The 19,972-nt window shown below is 45.1% G+C and overlaps 2 protein-coding genes across 2 annotated transcripts in view; both read right to left on the reverse strand.

The window, feature by feature from the left end:
• Positions 1-1,963, reverse strand: part of VPS13D (vacuolar protein sorting 13 homolog D) — a 100,545-nt gene extending 98,582 nt beyond the window's left edge. Inside the window, exon 1 of the mRNA XM_038159798.1 lies at positions 1,818-1,963. The gene's annotated coding sequence lies outside the window, so the exon portion shown is untranslated. The remainder of the gene's footprint in view (positions 1-1,817) is intronic.
• A 954-nt stretch (positions 1,964-2,917) lies between these two features.
• On the reverse strand, positions 2,918-19,821 carry LOC119710543 (tumor necrosis factor receptor superfamily member 1B-like). Its single transcript, XM_038159752.1, has 10 exons — positions 19,732-19,821; positions 13,596-13,698; positions 10,391-10,519; positions 9,161-9,310; positions 8,328-8,421; positions 8,058-8,245; positions 7,191-7,265; positions 6,586-6,623; positions 5,733-6,000; positions 2,918-5,164 (listed from the first exon to the last, which is right to left on the reverse strand). The coding sequence occupies exons 1-10, from the start codon at positions 19,819-19,821 to the stop codon at positions 4,866-4,868; spliced, it is 1,434 nt and encodes a 477-aa protein (XP_038015680.1). The 3' UTR covers positions 2,918-4,865.
• Between the last annotated feature and the right edge of the window lie 151 nt (positions 19,822-19,972).

The following is a 19,972-nucleotide window of genomic DNA, read 5'->3' on the forward strand; positions in this document are numbered from 1 at the left end:
GAGGGAAAAAGCCACATTAGAGAAGCACCACTGTCTCACTCCAGATCATTTCCACTCTTCTCCAGTTTCACTTCTGTGGTAATCAGGGTATTAAAATCCCAAAGTCCCTGTGCAAGTTTTTAACCACTGAATTACAGAACTACTCATAGCTCCTGCAAGGGCGGGGTGAAGCCTGGTACAGTAAGGAAAAAAGCATGCAGGCCATTCCTCGAGATTAGAATGGAATAAATGTTTCTACTTTCTGTTTTAAAAAACTCTCCCAATCCCATACACCTGCCTAAACCACTGAATTCTACAAAGCAGAAAAAGCAAGATACATCCTTTATTTACAGCTGACAATAGAAGGAAACAACGGCTTCAGGAGTCACATTTTAAACTTTACATTAAGATTTAGAGTTTGGTGTACTTGGTTTCAGGCAGCCCCATTTAAATTTTTATTTCTTTCTTAAAAAGGCAGTGAAAATATTTAACTAATAGTTAAATTGAATAACCTGAATTAAGCAAGCAATGAAAGGCTTTTTCTAAAGGCTGAAAGTGAAACTGTGCTGTCCTGGAGAATGAAACAGAAAAGAGCACAGGCAAGTTGGATTCAACTCAGTCACACGACTTCTTATAAAATGTGTTTTAACAGTTTTGCCTTTGTAAAATTTCTCAACAATTTTCAAAAACAATACTATTGTTCCACATAATAAAGACTAAGCATGTGTGCTCTTGGGCCACCAGCTTACATTATCGGTTTTTATTCTAATAAAAGTGACAAGAAACTCAAGATCAAACAAAAGTATATTCAGTCGTCTTTGTTACATTGTAATTTAAAAAAAGTAATAATATATAAATTAATAATATAGGAGTAATAAAAGACGGAATCTACAGGTGCTTGGAACCAAAGCAAAGGAAAGACCTTGAAGATTTAAGCATAGCAGAGTTCAGCATCCCAGTGAGTGAAACCCTCAGGTGCATGCCTGAACTCACCCTAAGAACTGTAAATGAAGTACATCACACCCTTAACCTAAGGGACATAAACTCGCGAGGCATAACTAACCATACACAAATCTTTCAAATGTTTTAAGGCTTTTATATTTTTAACTCTCCAGCGCACTGCTGTGCTCTGGGAAGAAAAATAAGGCATTTCTTTTCTATGACAATGTTTGGATTTCCTTAACTCGCACAGTACAAGAACTGTCAGGGTGAGAAGCAAAGCCCAGAGCAGGCCCCGGCTCAAAGCGACAGAAGGATGCAATCCTCCGCAGGGGGAGACACAGCGGGCCCGGAGCGCGGGGGCCAGGACAGGTGCCCGGGAGCGGTCGGAGGGGCGGGGGGCTCTTCCAGCACCCCTTTACCCAAAACCGGGAGGGAAGGAGCTCCGGGGACTCGGTGTATCGGCAGCGGAGCCCTGCGGGCTCGCACCGCGTGCCGGGAGGAAGCGAAAGGTCACCTTGCCCGGCGGAGCGGGAGGGACCCCGCGGCAGCCCCGGGGAGCGTGAGGCGGCGAACGGCCCGCGCCGGGCGGGGAGGCCCTGAGGGACCCCCAGGCCCCACCGCCGGGCTCAGACCCCCGCGCCCGGCGGAGCCCGGCACTCCGCGCCCCGCGGCGGGCGCGGGCACCGGGACGCACCGGGGACGCCCCTCTCGCCCACCCGCCCCGGGGCTGGGCGGGGCGCCGCGAGGGGCGTGCGGCAGGGAGGGGCCCCTCAGCCGGACCAGAGGAGCGGCGGCTGACGCAGAAGGGAAAGGCGGCGGGGCCGGGGGTGCCCCGAGTCCTCCCCCCGTACCCCCTCGGGGCCACCTCGGGAGCCGCCCGGGAGCCCCGGACTCACCTGCGCCGCGCTGCGCTGCGAGCGGGGGGCGGCGGGCGCGCGCCGGGCGGTCGCGGGGGTGCGCCCGAGTGCGGGAGCGCCGAGTGATCGATGGGGCGGCGGCACCGCCCGCTGCAGGCGGGGCCCGGTAACGCCCCTGGGGTGGGCCCGGACCGAGGCCTCCGCGCCGCCCTCACGGAAACGGGCTCAAACGGGGCGGGTTTGGAGTCGGGACATCCCCTCACGGAAACGGGCTCAAACGGGGCGGGTTTGGAGTTGGAACATTCCCTCACGGAAACGGGCTCAAACGGGGCGGGTTTGGAGTCGGGACATCCCCTCACGGAAATAGGCTCAAACAGGGCGGGTTTGGAGTCGGGACATTCCCTCACGGAAAGGGGCTCAAACGGGGCGGGTTTGGAGTTGGAACATTCCCTCACGGAAACGGGCTCAAACGGGGCGGGTTTGGAGTCGGGACATCCCCTCACGGAAACGGGCTCAAACGGGGCGGGTTTGGAGATGGACAAACCCCTCACGGAAACGGGCTCAAACAGGGCGGGTTTGGAGATGGACAAACCCCTCACGGAAATGGGCTCAAACAGGGCGCGTTTGGGGCCGGAACGCGCTCGAGGCCCCGCGGGGCCTTGGGCCAGCCAGGCTGAAGAGGAGCAGCGGCAGAGACCCCGGAGGCAGAGCCCCTCTCTGGCAGAACCCCGCAGGCAGGCAGAGCCCCTCTCAGATAGAGACCCCGCAGGCAGAGCCTCCCGCCGGCAGAGCCCTTCTCAGCCAGGGCCCTTCTCAGGCAGAGCCCCGCAGGCAGGTAGAGCCCCGCAGGCAGGCAGGCAGGCAGAGCCCTTCTCAGGCAGAGCCTCGCAGGCAGGCAGGCAGAGCCCTTCTCAGGCAGGCAGAGCCTCCCGCCGGCAGAGCCCTTCTCAGCCAGGGCCCTTCTCAGGCAGGCAGAGCCCTTCTCAGGCAGAGCCTCGCAGGCAGGCAAAGCCCCTCTCAGGCAAAGCCCCTCTCAGCAGAGCCCCGCAGGCTGCAGGAGCAGCGGCTCCTCAGTACCAGCCTGGCGGAGCGCCCTTGGCGGGCTGTGCTAGGTTACCTGTGCAGGGAGAGAGCCACACTGGAAATCCGAATTTTGTTTAATAAAGCGGTCAGGAAACTTGAGAATACATGAATTTATGAAAATGTATGTTTTTCTTTTGGGGCCTGTTTTTTGTTGTTTGGTTTTGGTTTCTTTGGTTGTTTTTTTTTAATATGCAAATACAAGCTCATTTTTCCAACTTCAACATAAAACTTGGATTTTCTCTCTGGCAGCTCCTTAATATGAAAACTCAGTAAATTAACTACTGTAACAGGATCCTCCTTTTTAATATTTTTAAAGGTCTTCAAAAATCTTCCTTTGCTGCTTCAATATGGCCCCAATAGTGGGAGCTGGCAGAGAAAAAATTGGCTGACAGAAATATCCCAGAGCAAGAGGTTCAAAGAGCTGTGAAAAATTAGGTTCTTGCCTAAATCCTTCAGTTCTGGAGTAGTTTCAAAGTGCCCATTTTCAAAGTATTTCCTGAAAAATACCTTCAAGTGAAGTTTAATACAGATTTGCAAAAAGCTTCTTCATAATAGAACTACAGACCTGTTCGTCAGTCCCAGAAATAATTCCATCTTATATAATACCATAGCTTTTGTGGAAGTTTAAAATTTGTATTTTTAGTTTAGTTTAGTTTAAAATTTGTATTTGAGTACTCCTTTGTAGCAATGTTATTCCAAAAGATCCTTTTACATCTCAGGCCTCAGAAATAAGCACTGTGTCTGTCTTAAGATAGATTAGGATCGTTCAGGGATCACATAGTCCAAGCGTGTTTTTATGGCATAAGACAAGGGTTATGTGTCACTGTATGACTTCACTCCTATGGGATTCAGACTCTGGATTGCAGATTCTGGTTGAACACAGCCACCACAATTGACAGTTAAGTCACAGATGTAAAATATAATTATGGGAAGTGGGTTCCTAAATATTGGCTTCCACTCCACTTCATTCAAGGAGAACCTCCACTAATTTTCTGTAAGAGGTGGTTGGAGCTCCAGCATCATCAAGCAGCGAAGGAGAACAGGATTTTCAGGTTCTGAGGTTTGAGGAAATTCCATTTATTACAGATGATGCTGTGCCACCTGAGGGCAATGAGCTATCTGGCAAAGATAATCACAGGGATCTGCTCTAATAGTCACCGAACACAGGGAAAATATTTAGGATTTATGGTTTACCTCAAAAATGAGGTCAGGATCAATTGGGGAAACATGTTACCTCAGCCAGGACACAAAGGTGACGAACTGTAAGGTTGTCAACAAAAGGAACTTCCTACTCCAAGGTAACAGCAGTTCAATCTAGGTTTTCCCTTCTAAAACAAAATGAACTATGTACAGGCAATGAAATGCTGTTGTTTAGATGTAACAGTTGTAATTTTAGTTGTAAAAAAAAGCTTGTGTAAAAGATTTCACTTCCTGATATCCTATATGTACTTAAGAAATTTGGTCTGATAATGAGAAAAAAACAAACTGTAATAATAAAAGAAATATCCAGGAAGATGAGGGAAAGTATGACAACTGCGATAAGGGATAGGAAACTAAATGCAATAGCTTTAAAATTCAAATCAAATGGATGATTCCTGAGCATTGAAAGAATGATAATTTAACTCCAGTCCCTTAGAAGTGCTGGTCACAGCCATGTTCTTCACACGTGGCAGACCTTGAATAAAAGTCATCAGCACAAGAAGTCCCAGGAGAAAACTTCACGGCATAAAGTTTGAAAAATACTCCTTTTCAAGTCTGATAAAGGTCCTGTTAGGGTATCACAGAAGAAAGGGAGGAGTTGGCCATTCAATTTCTAAAAGTCTCGATGCTTTTTCTTTTAAACTGCAAAGCGACAGAAGACACTAAAAACCTTGAAAGCATCAGTGTCTATATTAATGTGAAATTTCAAATCTCTGTAAGAAAGCTACATTTACCATAATGTTTGTTTTATAGGACACGAGGCTGTTTGATATCAGTCAATCATCGTATGATTTGTAATTTCCTTTAACTGGTTTTCATCCCAGCATCTTGAATACCCAGAGGAACCTTCTTTTCTTCTGGAAGTAAGTCTTGAAGTAAATTGCCCTCATTTTGCACTGCAATGTGAATTTCAGTTTCTTTGTTCAAGGCATTTTCTTCTTTTGAAAGGAGGGTTTCTTCCCCTGCTGGGGAACAGCTGGGAGTGTGCCCACAATCCCTGCTAGGTGAACTGAGCTGCTCGGGGCACTGGGAGCTGCAGTCTGGTCTACAAAATTTAACAATGCACGTCACATTCACCTGCGTTCCTCCACTGCCGGAATGTTCTGCCAAATAAACACAAAACACAGAAGAATGAAACCAGAACAGGGCAGCTGGATTCTTTACCCAGCTCTTTGACTTACAGTTAAAACAGACACTAAATATCTTTTTGCTTCACGTAATTTAGTCAAGCTGGTTGAGTTGGTTCTGTGACATTTTGGTACCATAAAATCCACGTATCTCCCCAGAAATAAAAAGGCTACCAAAATGAATGCAGAGACCTGGGTTGCAAACAATTCCTTGTCCACCTGTTGTCATTTCAAATGCTTTTGACAATGTTCTTTTGTAACTGCTCCCTTTGGCTTCTACTCCCAGGTAACTTACCTGAACTCACAGGTAAGTGCCAACCACCTGATCCCCTAGCCCCTAAATACCTGTTTGCCCACTGAGGAAACCCTCTTCAGTGTCTCAGGATGGCAACTTAAAACAATCATTTTTTCTTTTCAAAAGTTACTAAATTTTCTCTCTGCTGAACAGGACTCAGATGTTTCATCCTGCCATTTAAACTTCTGCTAAAAACACTCATAATTGATACATTTCAAGAGGTTCTGGATGATTCAGAATCATTACTACCTGAACTTGCAGAGCTGTGTCTGTCTCCACTCTGGAATTTACAACCTTCAGGAGGTGAATGTTGCTGCTGAAATCCTCCTGAGTTGTTATTGTCATAATTCTTTTTACTTATTACACTGATGGTTGCAGATCCAGTTGGATTCAGGATACTACTGGTGGACCCAGAAGTTTCCAAGAGATGCTGTTGTTCCTGTTCTGAGCTCCTGGAGTTCTGCAATTCTGTATCTCTGACTTTTTTGTCACACAGTTTTTCTGGAGGGGAAAAAGGCTGGAACGTTTACAGAGAAATGCAAAATGTTAATATTAAAAACCAAACCAAACCAAAACAAAAAACCCAACAAACAAACAAACAAAAACCCCAAGCAACCCACTAGCAAAGAACTGGTCAGTATTTTGGCAGCTAAAGAAACCACTGATGATTGGAACTAGAGGAGCTTTAATGTCCCTTCCAATCCAAGCCATTCTATAATTATTTACATTTGCATAGTGATGGCTGCAAGTAAAGTCCATAACAGCTCATTAGGGGTTGAACATAATGAACCCATCTCCTGAAGGCACCCACAGCAATGCTCTGACTACTTAGGGACCAAAGGCTGTCAAATTTAGTTATCAAAAGCCCACCTGGGTTTTACTGCTGTTTTCAGCCTCCCATAAAGAGAGGGTGGGACATTTTGTGGGATATATAAGGTACATAAGGTACATCTTACACCCTAGCTTGGGGTCCAAACCACCCTGTTCTCACTCCAGTTTTCTTGCTGCTCTGCAGTTTTCTTCTACGTGTAATTAGGTGAGAGTTTATGATTTCTGTATAACTTTTAAAGAAATGGAAGAGATGGAAAGGGAGGTCACTCACCAAGTCTGCTTCTGTAGCTGCTGCAGAGCACACAGGGGCTGCCAGTGAGCAAAGACAGTTTATTAGCACCCAAACATGTCCCATTTGCAACAGCTGCACCCTAAACTAGGTTGAGTGATCCCTGCACCTGGAATAAACTTCAAATGTACATTTATTACACAGTTTGAACACATTGAAACCTGTATTGTATTAATTTTGTGACTTAAATTTAGCTAGGAAGCAAAGAGAAGCCTTGGCACTAATTCATTATTCTTCTTGTATAGTGTCAGTGAGAAAAGGTATGATGACAATAAAGGTATTGATGACAATAAACTATGTTCATATCTGTTTAATTACAACACTTGAAATTGTCTAATATTTAAATGATGAAGTACCAGATTGTTAACAAGCTTCAGCAGAAGCACAACTGTTGCACAGTTGTCCAACTCCAAGGCTGTTGTGTGTTTAGACGATTACCTAAAATCTGAGGAACAAGACAGATTTGAAGAAAGCTGGCATCTTCTAAGACACTCCTTTCAGTCAACCACCAGGCTCAGGTTAATGGGAAATAAGGCAACACTTCACAGTTTTTACAGATTTGCTCGTTTTCACTTCATGAATCTTACCTTTTTTTTTTGAGACTAAGCAATACCCCAAAATAGCAATTATCAGGACCAATAACAATGGCCCGGCTACTGCTCCTGAAAATAAAAAAAAAAAAAAAGAAATTATGTAGCAGCTTGATCTAACAAAGGATCAAATTAGATAGTTTTGCAGTTTCTGTGCATTGCTACAAAAGCTAAATTTACAAGTATTGTGTATGTCTGATATTCACACTTGATGCCTCAATTGTCAGACACCATGGTCTCATTTCAGTCACCACCACTTCATAAAACTGAATTCTCCTCTCCTGAAAAAGTTCCTCTCCTGAAAATTCTCCTCTCCTGAAAAAGAGGACAGACTTGGTCTGTCACAGACTTGGCCTTGGTCACAAAAGGTATTTCTCTGGGCAAGCCAGAGTTTGTCACATACAAGGCCAAGTAGCTCAAAATGCTCCTAAACATCTCTGCCATCTGGATGTGAACAGGAGAGAGCACATCCACACCTAGGAATGCTGTCAGCACCTTCTGGCTCAGGAAAAGCTGACAGAAGACTCACAGACCTTTCACCAGCTCAGGTTTGCCTCAGTCCAGAATTTAAGATACAACCTTTTCTACCAGCTATGGCAGCAATTATCAGGAAATGCCTTGTATAATCCAGTTTGGGGGCTTTTAGAAATATTTCCAGATTTACAAGGACCATAGAACGCACTGGGGTAGTGCAGATGCACAGGTAAAAATGCAGTTCACTACAAGCAGTGTCACATTGAATTAATTGAGCTCTTCTGAGGTTCTGCTTGGGTACAGGTGACTGGTTTAGGAAAGACACTGAGAACTAAATATAAGCTTGATTCCTGAGCAGACAAAAGTGACTTTAAATGAGTTAAAGCTCACCAGTGATGTGGGATAGGTCAGGTACAGAGTTTAACATGACAGGTTGAGTTATTATTTCAGGTTTGTGGGAGGCTGGGCTTTGGGTCACAAGTGGGTTCAAAATGGTGTGAGGCAGAACTGTGGCTGTTCCTGAGTCACTGCAAACAGTGTCATTCCTGCTGTTCCCAGGGATGGCCACTGATTTACAACTGCAAGAGATAAAAATAGAAGTTAGGAACAGCAGAAAGCCCTGCACAGTTAAGGCTGCTGTTGGACAGAACATTGGCTTACATGGTATGGGGTATGCAGCTGGTGTTGTAGGATTCCTCAGGGGAAAACGTGCCAGGAGGACAAGGTTCACATTCTGTGTCTGTGCTGTCTGTCCCTTTAAACAAAGAGGAAAACTCCAGTTACTTATCCGGTGAGAAACAATGAATAATCAGGGTCTGCAGGAGATCCTAGCAGTGATACAGCAGCAGTGCAAAAATGCAGTGTGTAACTGTCACAGAAGACATTCACCTGATGTACCCAGCCCAAAGAGAAGATTACCCAGTTGTATGTTTGGGGCCATTAAAGGTTCAAATGTGGTGCTGCAGACAAAGCTGAGCTTTTCACCAGACTGACTACCATACTGTTGAGTTCTGCATCTTCTCAAAATGATTTCTAATTTTTTTTAAATGTTTAGTGTTTTGAATATTTTTTAATGAGTTATCGTTTTGAGACAGATGTATTATCAGGGTGGTAGATTCCATCAACTAATAAAACCAGATCAATTCTGCAGGACAGCATAGAGTCACCATTATTTACTGTACCCAAAATTCCACCTAAAGCCATTTTTCAAGGATTTAAGGAGTGATTCAGCGGTCTTGGATCTCAGTCACTTGTACAGAATAAATCACCCAGTAGAGCAAAATGAAGATTAAATTGGATTGGGAACTTTATGATATATGACAGTAAGAAGTTGCAACATGTTGTCACTTTGGATATACCTCTGGAGAATACTGTTACTCTGGTTAGTGCCCACTTGCTAAGAATGTAAAAATAAACCCTAAAAGGAATGCAGAACCATAGGGAATTAGGCCAGAATAAATGTGCAGTAAGCGGAGTGTTCAAAATCAAATTACCTCTTCTGGAAACCCGGTAACCTTTGCCGCATTTTTTGTGTGTTCTACACACTTCACAGTACTCGTCCAGCTTGGAAACACAGTACTTGTGGGGTGGGCAGCTACAGATTCTGTCCTGGGACCTAGTGCACGTTTGATTCTGTACAAGCCCTGGTTTTAAAACAAAAATAAAGCAAGATGTCATTGACAACATTTAAAATCACAGCCTGCAATGTTTCGAGTGAACATGAGGTGATGTTCACATACAAGTTTTGGGCTTGTATAGCACCATAAACCAAATGTGTTATATGCCCCAATGTCTGCATTTTCAGAAGAGTTTTCTTTCTCTAGGCAAGGAGAAATTTGCACCTGCAGAGTGAACACTTAAAACTCTGTGCCTGCAGTTGTGTTGTATTTTGTCATAACCCCAAACTGGGCCATTTGTGTTCACCACTGCCATACCTGGGGGCCACACTGATATTTTCAGCCTGTGCAGATCACTGTATTTAATGTGTTTGGAGATTTTACTACAGATATTTTCATATTGTAATTAACCAGCTTTGTAAGATTATCTATTTAGACGAGACCAAAGGTCCTTTCAACTTAGACTGTATCCTTAAAACTTCCTTCTCAGTGAATCAAGTGATCAAGAACATAATGTTCTACACCAGTTTCCATTAGAAATGATGGACAACAGCATGAGTTCATTAATGCAGGTGATCTATTAGCCCAAAGTACAGGTGTTGGTACAATGTTCTACCTTAGGTACTGTTAAGCTGCTTCAGTGAATCAGTGTGCTCTCACTGACTGCTGCTTTGCAAAATAAACCAAGGTTTATTTTGCAAAATAAACCCATGTTTGCTGTTGTCACTTCAGCAGACAAAATGAGAAATGACAGGATGCTGGAAATGCAATTATCCATTTACCCGTGTCCAAGTCAGGTCATAAGGTCTCTTGATGGGATGTTATATGCAGGAGCTTACTCTACTGATGGCATTTGGAATATTTTTGTGATGTAGTGCCTTAGTTTTTAATAATATAAGATTGGTATCTCATTTTCAGGACTTAAAAAGAAAAAGGGCCAGGGCTCCCTGCAAGATTTTTCCTTGATTCCTATCCCTAAATCTTACACATTCCAAAAGCATGAGGACTATACAAGAGATTGACAAAATCTCCTGGGTTTCTTGGGAGAAGAGACAAGGTTAAACCAAGGCAGTCTTTGAGCAAGCCTCTTTACTAATCCAAGCCTACCTTTCCTGCAGGGTGGTGAGCAGGCAAAGCACTGTGGAGAATGATTCCAGATGGCTGTGTACGTTTTGGGTCTGCAGGGGCTGCACTTGGTGTCCACGGTGTGACTGCAGCTCCCTGTCCTATACTGACCTGTTAAAAGAGAAATAACCCAAACCAAAACAGAGAAAAACATCTCACTGGAAAAGATCACTAGGAATGAAGTCTCATTCTGAGGTGTAGAATCCTTTCCCTTCAATGACATTATCAGATTGGAATCATACACCATACATTGATGTAGAGGACTGCATGTCTCTGCAGGTAAAGTCTGATTTATGTCCATCCATGTTTGACCCTTTTCCTACAATCAGTTCAGTGGATTCCAGACACATTCAAAACAAGGCAAAACAAACCCCCTCAGCACATACTTAGGTGCAGCTACCACAATACAAAGGCCAAATATTTTACCTTGGCAGAAGCTGTTTTGGGGTGAACACATGGAGGTGTTTCACAACCAAAGTCAGGCACATGCCAGAATGATGTCCCTGATGAGACCCTTACTGCTATCACAGGCAGTGAGTGGAGAGGGCAAATCAAGTAACATGACAAACAGGCCTGAATTAGAACTTCACCACTGTGGGTGCCATGGGACAGAGAGAGAGAAACAGCAAGCGTTTCTCACAGCGGCTTGTGAGAATTTTTAGGGAGTTGTAAGGATGTGATAACTTGTTAAGTACAAACAATCTGCAGGTGGCGTTTTTCTACTTTGTCTCTCTGTTCTTCTCAAGGACAGTGTGTGAAGAAGGTGTTTTTGTTCACTAGCCAATCAAATAGAATGTATGGGATCACTCTATAAAAACCACACGGTTCTCTTGAATAAAGCCTTCTTTGCTCTTTCTACAACACTGCCTCTCGCCTGTTCCTGTGTCATTCTTGGCACAAGAGTGACACACCACTTGTCACTATGAAAGGGCCACGAGCCCACTCTTTCTCCCTCACCTCTCCAGCCAGCCCTAGCAGAGCCAAGCAGGGAATTTCTGAACCTACTGGCTGTGGAGGCCGATGGGCTAAGGGGGAAGGAGTCCACAACACTCCCCTGGAGGGAAAACCCCTAAGGCTTTAACCTCCCTTGTTATGGGGAGGAAAAAGTCTTCCCCCAGCATGCCTTTCCATTACAAACAAATTCTCTGCACCCCCTTGGCCTTCCCCCTTGCTCCACCCCTGTGCCCTGAGCCCATTCATCCTGGTGCTCTACCCCAGCCCCTGCCTTCCCCCTATAACCCAGTAGCTCTGACAATCTGGAGCTCCCTCCCTTCCATCGAGAGGGTGAGCTCCCTCCCTTCCACCCAGAGTGTGAGAGTCTCCTCATCCCTGGACTCCTTCACAGCAGAAGCCTAATAAAGATTTATAGTAGATATTTTTGCCCACGACAAGGGGGAGAGAATAATGCATCTGACTCCATCTTATCAGAAGGCTAATTAATTACTTTATCACACTATATTATTCTATACTATATTACATTACCTCTAAACTGAATATGCCAAGCACTCAACTGCCCAGTTCCAATTGGTCAATGAATCAAAACACTCACACCAGAACCCAATTACCAATTCCCTTCAGGTAAACAATCTTCCACAATGCACTCCACTTGTGAACAAACACAGGAGCAGCAAATGAGATAAGAATTGTTTTTTCTTTCTCTGAGGTTCAGAGAATGTGAAACCCAGAAATTTCTTGGGAAGTTTTGCCTTGCTTTTCTCTGTGATGAGAAATGTGGCGACAAAGATTCTCCGTGGAACCCCACTCCGTCCCTCCTTCTGTGTCACCTGAGCATACAACGAGCAGAAGTCACTCAGTGAGAGTGCAGATGTGCCTGTGCCACCAGGACACCCTTTGAAGGACACTTCTCCAGGAGAGCTGTGGAACTCTGACCTGCACCTGCTTCCCACCACGATAACTGGCATTCCAAAGTCAAAACTATCACAGCTAGTTTCTCCAAAGCTTGTCTCCACCAGCAGAGTTTGTACTATTCCTTACATTTAGTACAGTGATGGGAGCAGGTAAGTGTGAGTTCCAACATTAATTTTGGAGAAAACACTTCAATTGCCATTTCCCTTTCATGTGAAAGGAGAAAGAAGATAAAAGTCAATGTGTCATATTCTTTACAAAAATATCCTGGGAAACATACTCAGAAAGCAGGAATTACACTGAAAAATTTTTAGAGGTGCTTAGAGAGTCTGTTTTGCAAAAGAAGAGGCCCTGGAGGTGCACCAAATTAATTACTTCCAAAGACTTTGTTTTTCCCTGTACTTAATTAAAGCTTTACATTCTGCATCCTCTATCCTGCTAATGATCTAGGCTGATTCACTGAACACAACATAACACAACTGAAAAGGTTTACTTATGAATTATCATCTTTCATCTGTCATGAACAAAGGAAGTTTGGCAGATCTATCTAGATAATTTCAGTTTATTCAAGAAACTGCAGCTGTTTCAGCAAATACTGATTTCCTGTTTAAACTTCCGGACCTGACAGACACTCAGCATTTACGGAGACAAATTTTCTTCGCTCAGCATGTAATGAGAAAAAAAAGGCAGGTTTTTTTCTTTATCTAATATAATAATATAGTTGCAACTTGTTGCAAAAACGCTATGACCAAAATCTCCAAAGAACATTACTATCCCCCCCCAAAAAAAAACAACCAAAGCCCACTGACAAAAACTTTGTCTAACTACAGGTCACTTATAGTCACCCCTGGAGTGTAAGACATGCCAGCTCAGATAAGTGATATTATCATAGTACAGAAACCAAGCCTTACTTCATGTCCTGTTTTACAATATATATTTATTAGTGGGCTAGGGTCTGTGTTGCCTACTTTTTGCAATTCCCTTAGTGAGCTGTTGCTTCCCCTCCAATGTTGACTAAAATTACTTTAATTACTTTAATGAAAACTTCATGCAGAGCTGTGCTTCCACAAGCTCAGAACCTACCTCCTGGTGAGTCCCAGCCCCATTAACCTTGTAGGAGAATTCCAGTTCTGATGGACAATGTGTCTCTTTTGCAGGTGTTTTGCAGTCATAGTGTTTTGTAGTCTTTGTTGAGGAAGAATGCATTACAACAGCAAAAATCTGATGCACTTTAGATGTATAAGGAATCAAAATACACTATGATCATCTGAAAACGGAGTGAATTTGGCTGTGTAAAGCAATAGTTTGAATTATAACCTACCTGGAGGGCACTGGCTGCAGCATTTATTAAGTTCTTCATCATAGAATTCAGTGCTGGGATTGTTGCATTGTGCAAGCTGTGGTGTGTAAGGCAATGAGTATTCCTAGGAGAAATCAAGGGGAAGTCATGAGTCACAAGTCCATTCTGATCCTGAATTAGAGACTCAAAAGAGACAAGTATCTAAAGACCAGTGCAATTACAAGCACCTTCCTCTCCAAGGCACCAGAGTAGCTCCAGTGAAGCAGCACACAGCAGATGCCAAGAGCCTGCAGGGCCATGAACAGCTAGGGAGCTGCATGTGACTGTTTTGAGGTTCCTTTGTATCCGAAGATCCACCACCACAAACAAAGTGATTTCTCCAGGTTTTAGGTTCAAAAGAGTGCAGTGGAACTATGGATTAGCATCACACCCCATCACTACTGCATCCCCCAAACCAAAGGGCTGAGTGCCTTATCCTCAGCTGCCATGGCTCAGACAACAGCTGACAAAACACCAGAGAAACCTCAATTCCTGCCTGTGGGTTTGTAGGAGAAACATTTACACCCATCACACCCCATCACTACTGCATCCCCCAAACCAAAGGGCTGAGTGCCTTAACCTCAGCTGCCATGGCTCAGACACCTGACAAGACACCAGAGAAACTGAATTCCTACCTGTGAGTTTGTGGGAGAAACATTTACTGCAAAGTGGCTCAAAAACTTCAGTCAATCTTTCCAAAGAAAAGGGAAAAAGGCTTTTATCTTTCCAGATACTCTGTGATTCCTTCCTGAGCAAGAAAGGCCTTGATGTTTTGAAAATGATGTCTCCAAAAGCTGCACGGCTGCTTCTGAGAAGCAGCAGGTGCAGACAAATATGCAGGTTGAATGCATTAGAGACAACCATGAAATACAGGGTGCCTAATTTCAGCTCACACTGATCAGCACAGCTCAATGCCTTCAATGAACAAGTGTCAAATTATTTGATGACTTACTGACAATTTTCAAAGGGAAAAATGCACTCACTTAAACAAGGCTCCTGTTAGGTAGGACAAGCGTAGGAGTTTCCTGCTAGGCCAAAAAGGCACTGTTAAAAAAGGATGTGACACTGCTCAGCTTTAAGGCATCATTGCAGCCTGAAGAGATTGCTCCATGCATAATCTACACACATTTAGAGGAATCATTACTAAAATGAGAAATCAAAACAGGAACAAGCTCTTGGGAGGCCGGTAATGAAAATATCCTTCCGCCTTACAGAAAAACATGTTGAGTATCTATTGTGTCTTCACATTACTGACAAAAGGAGATTAATGTTTCCCACCCTCAGCAATTGCTTAAAGGGAATTCAACATTTTATTATGCAGCTCATTGGAATAGTCTACCTCTTATTTAGCTGTAATCAGAAACAGGATTTTGTCAACCTACTCAGTGGTCAGTGTCAAAAAAAACCCTTTTCTGAGAATGTGAAGACAGAGAAAAGTCTAGATATCATAGGATGGACAATGATAAGTCATCCTGTTTGCAAACTTGAGCTGACACTAAAATTTGAAGGAGAAAAGGGCTCTGCTCTCATCAAAAATTTTTTTCATTAAGTTACTTTTTTATTAGAAGAGGAAAGATCAAGACTTGTCATCCCATTTTTGTAGTCACTATGATCAACTTCATTAAAACAAGCAATTGAGAGCCTTTTCAAAACATAAGGCTTCACTGCAAGAGCAGACATGGGGGGAAAAAAGGAGAAATACTATAAACCACATCACAAACAACCCTGCTGGTGAGGCTTCCTGGCCAAAAAAAAAAAGTTCTTATGTCATGCTCTTCCCTGTCTGTTGTAGATCCTGCCCTGTGAGCTGCAGACACAGGAAAACCTGTTGGCTGCTGGGTTCACACCTGTTTCTCCGAAGTTGTGCTTGGAGGAATCTCTCTACTGTCTGATACAATCTCCCTGAAATTTTATCTGATGAGCTGTGGCTCTCAGTGACTTGTAATTGACAATTTCTTCCCAAATGTCCTCAAAGAACATAATGGAAAACTGAAAGGGAGCTGTGACTGGCTGAGACACAATTTACACACGCGCAGCCACACACACGTGCTCAGCTTGGTTTGCCCTGGAAGGATTCAATTCATTTAGTTCATTTAATTCAGTCATTATTCAATTCATTTAGCCCCCAATTTCCTAGCAATGTCACCAATCCTAAAGCCTGAGCTGGGCCATATAAGATCTCTGTCTGGCATCCAGATGCATTGGCTGCTTTGGACGGAAAGACTGATGAGTAGAGGGCAGATTCTGTTTCACAATCTTTGCATTTTGTTAGTGTTTGCATCTCTCACAAGAGCTTATTTTATCCTGTTTTTACTGTGGTTCAGTGTTCCACAAGCAGATTGTGTGAAGGGAAACTAACCTGATGCTGCATGCTCAGAACTTCTCAGTCTAGGTAGCACAGTCTAATGGCAGCTGATTTATAAGAAATTTATAAGGACAAAATTAAGACTTTGGAAGAGTTCATTTAATTTAACACGTGCAAGAAGAAATAAAATGGCTCATCTGTCTATCAGTAGAGGCACAAACACTCTTAAACATGAAATTTAGTCTGGCTCTCTGCATATCAAATTAAGCAATACATTTTGGCATAGAAATGGGTAAACTATGTTTGCCTTTGACTTCATAACTCACTGGGGAGATTTTTGCAATGCCTCTGCATTAAGCAATAACTAAGAGGTTACAAACACAAAGTCAGTGACTCCAGACTCTCTGGAGTTCCTGCATTGTTTGGATCATTTTCCTGTTTGCACTACAGATATTACTACACAGGTGACATAATTAGTCCCTGGAGAGGAGTAGGCTGCCAGTAATCTCCACACCAACTGAAAGGGCTTTATGTGTAATTAAATTTAAGTATCTTAAATAATAAAAATAAAACATGTTGATATAACGGATGATTCTATATAAATCTGTTCATATAACACTCATTTTCACTCAAGGGCATTTAAACAAAGATATATAAGCACGTATTTTAATCCTAATTCACATGTCTACATTTCTATTGATCTCCTTTGTATTTTAATCCTAATTCACATGTCTACATTTCTATTGATCTCCTTTTCATACATTTGCCTTCAAACTCAAGCTGTCAGTCAGAGGAGTCTGAAGAGGAACTGCATTTGTGTACAATGTTCCTCACGCATGTGAAACCACAATGAAGTCACTGAGGTCTCTGTTGTAAAATCTGTTTCTATGGAAAGGACTTGAGGTACAGAGACACTATTTGCTGAGCTACCAGACCTACTGGAGGCAGGAAAAAACAGAATTCTGTCTAAAATATTGAAACTTCTCATTAAAAAAAAAATTCCATTGAAGTTTAGTTACCAGATAACATCACCCAAATCAGCTGGAGTTGTATCAGCTGAGGCCATACCAACTTTACTCAAACTATAAAGCTTCTTTAAAGCTGCTGTGCTGCCCATCTCTCAAAGATTATGGTCCATTATGTGAATTATTCTCCCATCTTATATCACACTTTACTTCTGTAAAGCAGGGGTCCTTGCACAGCCCCACACCAAGAGATTCACAGTTCACCATCCCCCTCTCTGAGAAAACTGTCTGTGCTGACTGCCAGGAGCTCTGCTTCAGTGCCACTCACCAGCAGAATATGAAAACATCTTCCCAGAATGACAAAGCAGGGGGATGCACAGAATATGGAAGCTGCTCACAACAGGCAAAAATTATAGAAGTCCAAGTTTGTAGGAAGACAAGGTATATTTTATTACATATGTATTTGGAAAAACATATGTATTTCACCAGTTCTTCTCTTTAAAAACTTCAGGCTATTACTGATAACCTTGGTGATGCAATTGTTCAAAATGGCAAAAATAATGTCCAGTTCCTGTGTCTAACACAGAGACTGAGGCTGGGAACTTTCAGAGACTTCCAGATGAATGAGAAAAAACCAAAGAAGTAGTGTCACTCAAGAACTATTGCTTTGCCAGTTTGTCTCCCTGAAAAATAAAGTAAGTTTTCTGTAACAAGTCACTGTTAAAAATTGATATAACAGGCATGGGGTTTTTTTCCAGCTCTGTGGCAGGTGTGGTATTACTGAAACTACTGTGTTTGTTTTACTAACTCTACATATAAGATTTTCCTTATTTCCTCACAGTGCAAAAAGTGATGCTGAAAGTTTCTGTCATTGTTTCCATCATTATGTTTCAGTCGTGTTTAGAGTGAGAAGAGAGCTAATTCCTTTTGAACCAAAGCCCCTTGCTCAGCATGAAACATGACAAACTTAAATTCTGGTGATAAGTTCTGCTGCAGTTCTGAGACTGTCCCTTCTCTATCTGCTGTATCCCATCCACTGTCCAGTAAATCAGGTTCAAAACACTCTCACCTTAAAACCAGAGCTGAATTAAAAATTAGTGAGAAACAGTTAAAATGATTATTTTAATATATTATCAGCTCACTGTAGCACCCCACAGTCCTTAAAAGACCACAGTGTAATTCCAGGTTCAATACACATTCTGACATCCTCACCTGATTTCATTTCGATTTGTCTTATCCAGCCTAAATTCCTATGATTAAATAAACGTGTAAATAACATAAATATCCCATAAGAACACAGTGACCTGGACATCACAGCAACATTTCCATATTTATCTTCACAATCCTGAACATTTCAAAAGCAGACAGGAAAGTGCTGTCCATACACCTGCACAGAAACAGATCCCACTGAGCTCTTTGGCTGGCACAGTTACAAACCCTCACTGCCCAACAGCGCTGCAGCAGCTGGGTATGGAGCAGGACAGTCACTGCTGCAGTGAAGGGGAACAGGAACAGCTGCAGCACACCAGATATTCACTGCAAATGGAAAGGCTTTTCTCTTTAAACAGCGAAGAGTTCTAGGGAACCAACGGAGCGCAGCAAGTTCTTGCTGCGTAAACAATGTCGTGTAGATATGGGCTTGCACTCTGCACTCGCCAGGATGCTCACCATGGTTCTTACAAACATTCAAATAAGTCTGCAAAATCAACTATTTCCGCTGAAAATCCAGGAAAAACTATTAGTCATTCCTTTGGGAAGCCAAGAAGTAACAACAGCACAGACAAAGGCTGAGCTTTGAAGTTTTAAGAGAGGGACTTGAGATTGCTGTGGAGATCACGGTGAATCCAGCCCAAGCCCAGGGGCGCAGAGGTGACAAGGAACAGACAGGAGACAAGGGACGGGTGACAAGGGACAGACTAGCGACAAGGGGCGGACAGGTGACAAATGGACGGCACACACGGCAGTGAGACGCTGCCTCCAGAGCGGCATCACCAGGCGATGCCCGCCCGCGTTTCCCCCGGGGCGGATGCTTTGCAGCGCTCCAGCATCCCGGGAGCAGCATCCCTGCCCTGCCCGGCCCCGCTCCAGCATCCCGGGAGCAGCATCCCTGCCCTGCCCGGCCCCGCTCCAGCATCCCGGGAGCAGCACCACTGCCCTGCCCGGCCCCGCTCCAGCATCCCGGGAGCAGCACCCCTGCCCTGCCCGGCCCCGCTCCAGCATCCCGGGAGCAGCACCCCGGGAGCAGCGGTCCTGGAGCAGCGCCCTTGCCCCGCCCGGCCCTGCTCCAGCATTCCGGGAGCAACACCCCTGGAACAGCATCCCGGGAGCAGCACCCCTGGAGCAGCGCCTCTGGAGCAGCATCCCGGGAGCAGCACCCCGGGAGCAGCGCCCCTGGAGCAGCGCCCCGGGAGCAGCATCCCGGGAGCAGCACCCCTGGAGCAGCACCCCTGGAGCAGCGCCTCTGGAGCAGCATCCCGGGAGCAGCGCCCCTGGAGCAGCACCCCTGGAGTAGCATCCCGGGAGCAGCGCCTCTGGAGCAGCATCCCGGGAGCGGCACCCCTGCCCTGCCCGGCCCCGCTCCAGCATCCCGGGAGCAGCACCCCGGGAGCAGCGCCTCTGGAGCAGCGCCCTTGCCCCGCCCGGCCCTGCTCCAGCATCCCGGGAGCAACACCCCTGGAGCAGCGCCTCTGGAGCAGCATCCCGGGAACAGCGCCTCTGGAGCAGCATCCCGCTCCAGCACCCCTGGAGCAGCACCCCGGGAGCAGCACCCCGGGAGCAGCACCCCGGGAGCAGCATCCCGCTCCAGCATCCCGGGAGCAGCGCCCCCGCCCCGCCCGGCCCCGCTCACCCGCCCGGCCGTGACGCCGATCAGCGCGGGGATCAACACCGGGATCAGCGCCGGGATGGGCTCCAGGAGCAGCGCCCGGCGCGGCCCCATCGCCGCCCATGGAGTGCGGCCGCAGCGGGGCGGCCCCGGGACGGGCCCGGCCCCCGCAGACACCGCCCCGCGCTGCGGAGCAGGCGGCTCCCGACCGCGGGGCGGCTCACACGCGGCTCTAGGCGTGTCTGGAGGGTCCCTTCAGCCCTGT

Source organism: Motacilla alba, chromosome 21, assembly GCF_015832195.1.
Source record: "Motacilla alba alba isolate MOTALB_02 chromosome 21, Motacilla_alba_V1.0_pri, whole genome shotgun sequence".
NCBI lineage: Eukaryota > Metazoa > Chordata > Aves > Passeriformes > Motacillidae > Motacilla > Motacilla alba.

Bases quoted from the DNA above. Each gene is read 5' to 3' on its own strand.
- LOC119710543 (XM_038159752.1), bottom strand. From the start codon at position 19,821: ATGGGGCCGCGCCGGGCGCTGCTCCTGGAGCCCATCCCGGCGCTGATC. The intron at 10,520-13,595 runs GTAGGTTATAAT...CTCTTTTAACAG, and splicing joins CTGCAGCCAGTGCCCTCCAG to GTCAGTATAGGACAGGGAGC. The intron at 6,624-7,190 runs GTAAGATTCATG...GCTCACTGGCAG, and splicing joins CTTAGTCTCAAAAAAAAAAG to CCCCTGTGTGCTCTGCAGCA.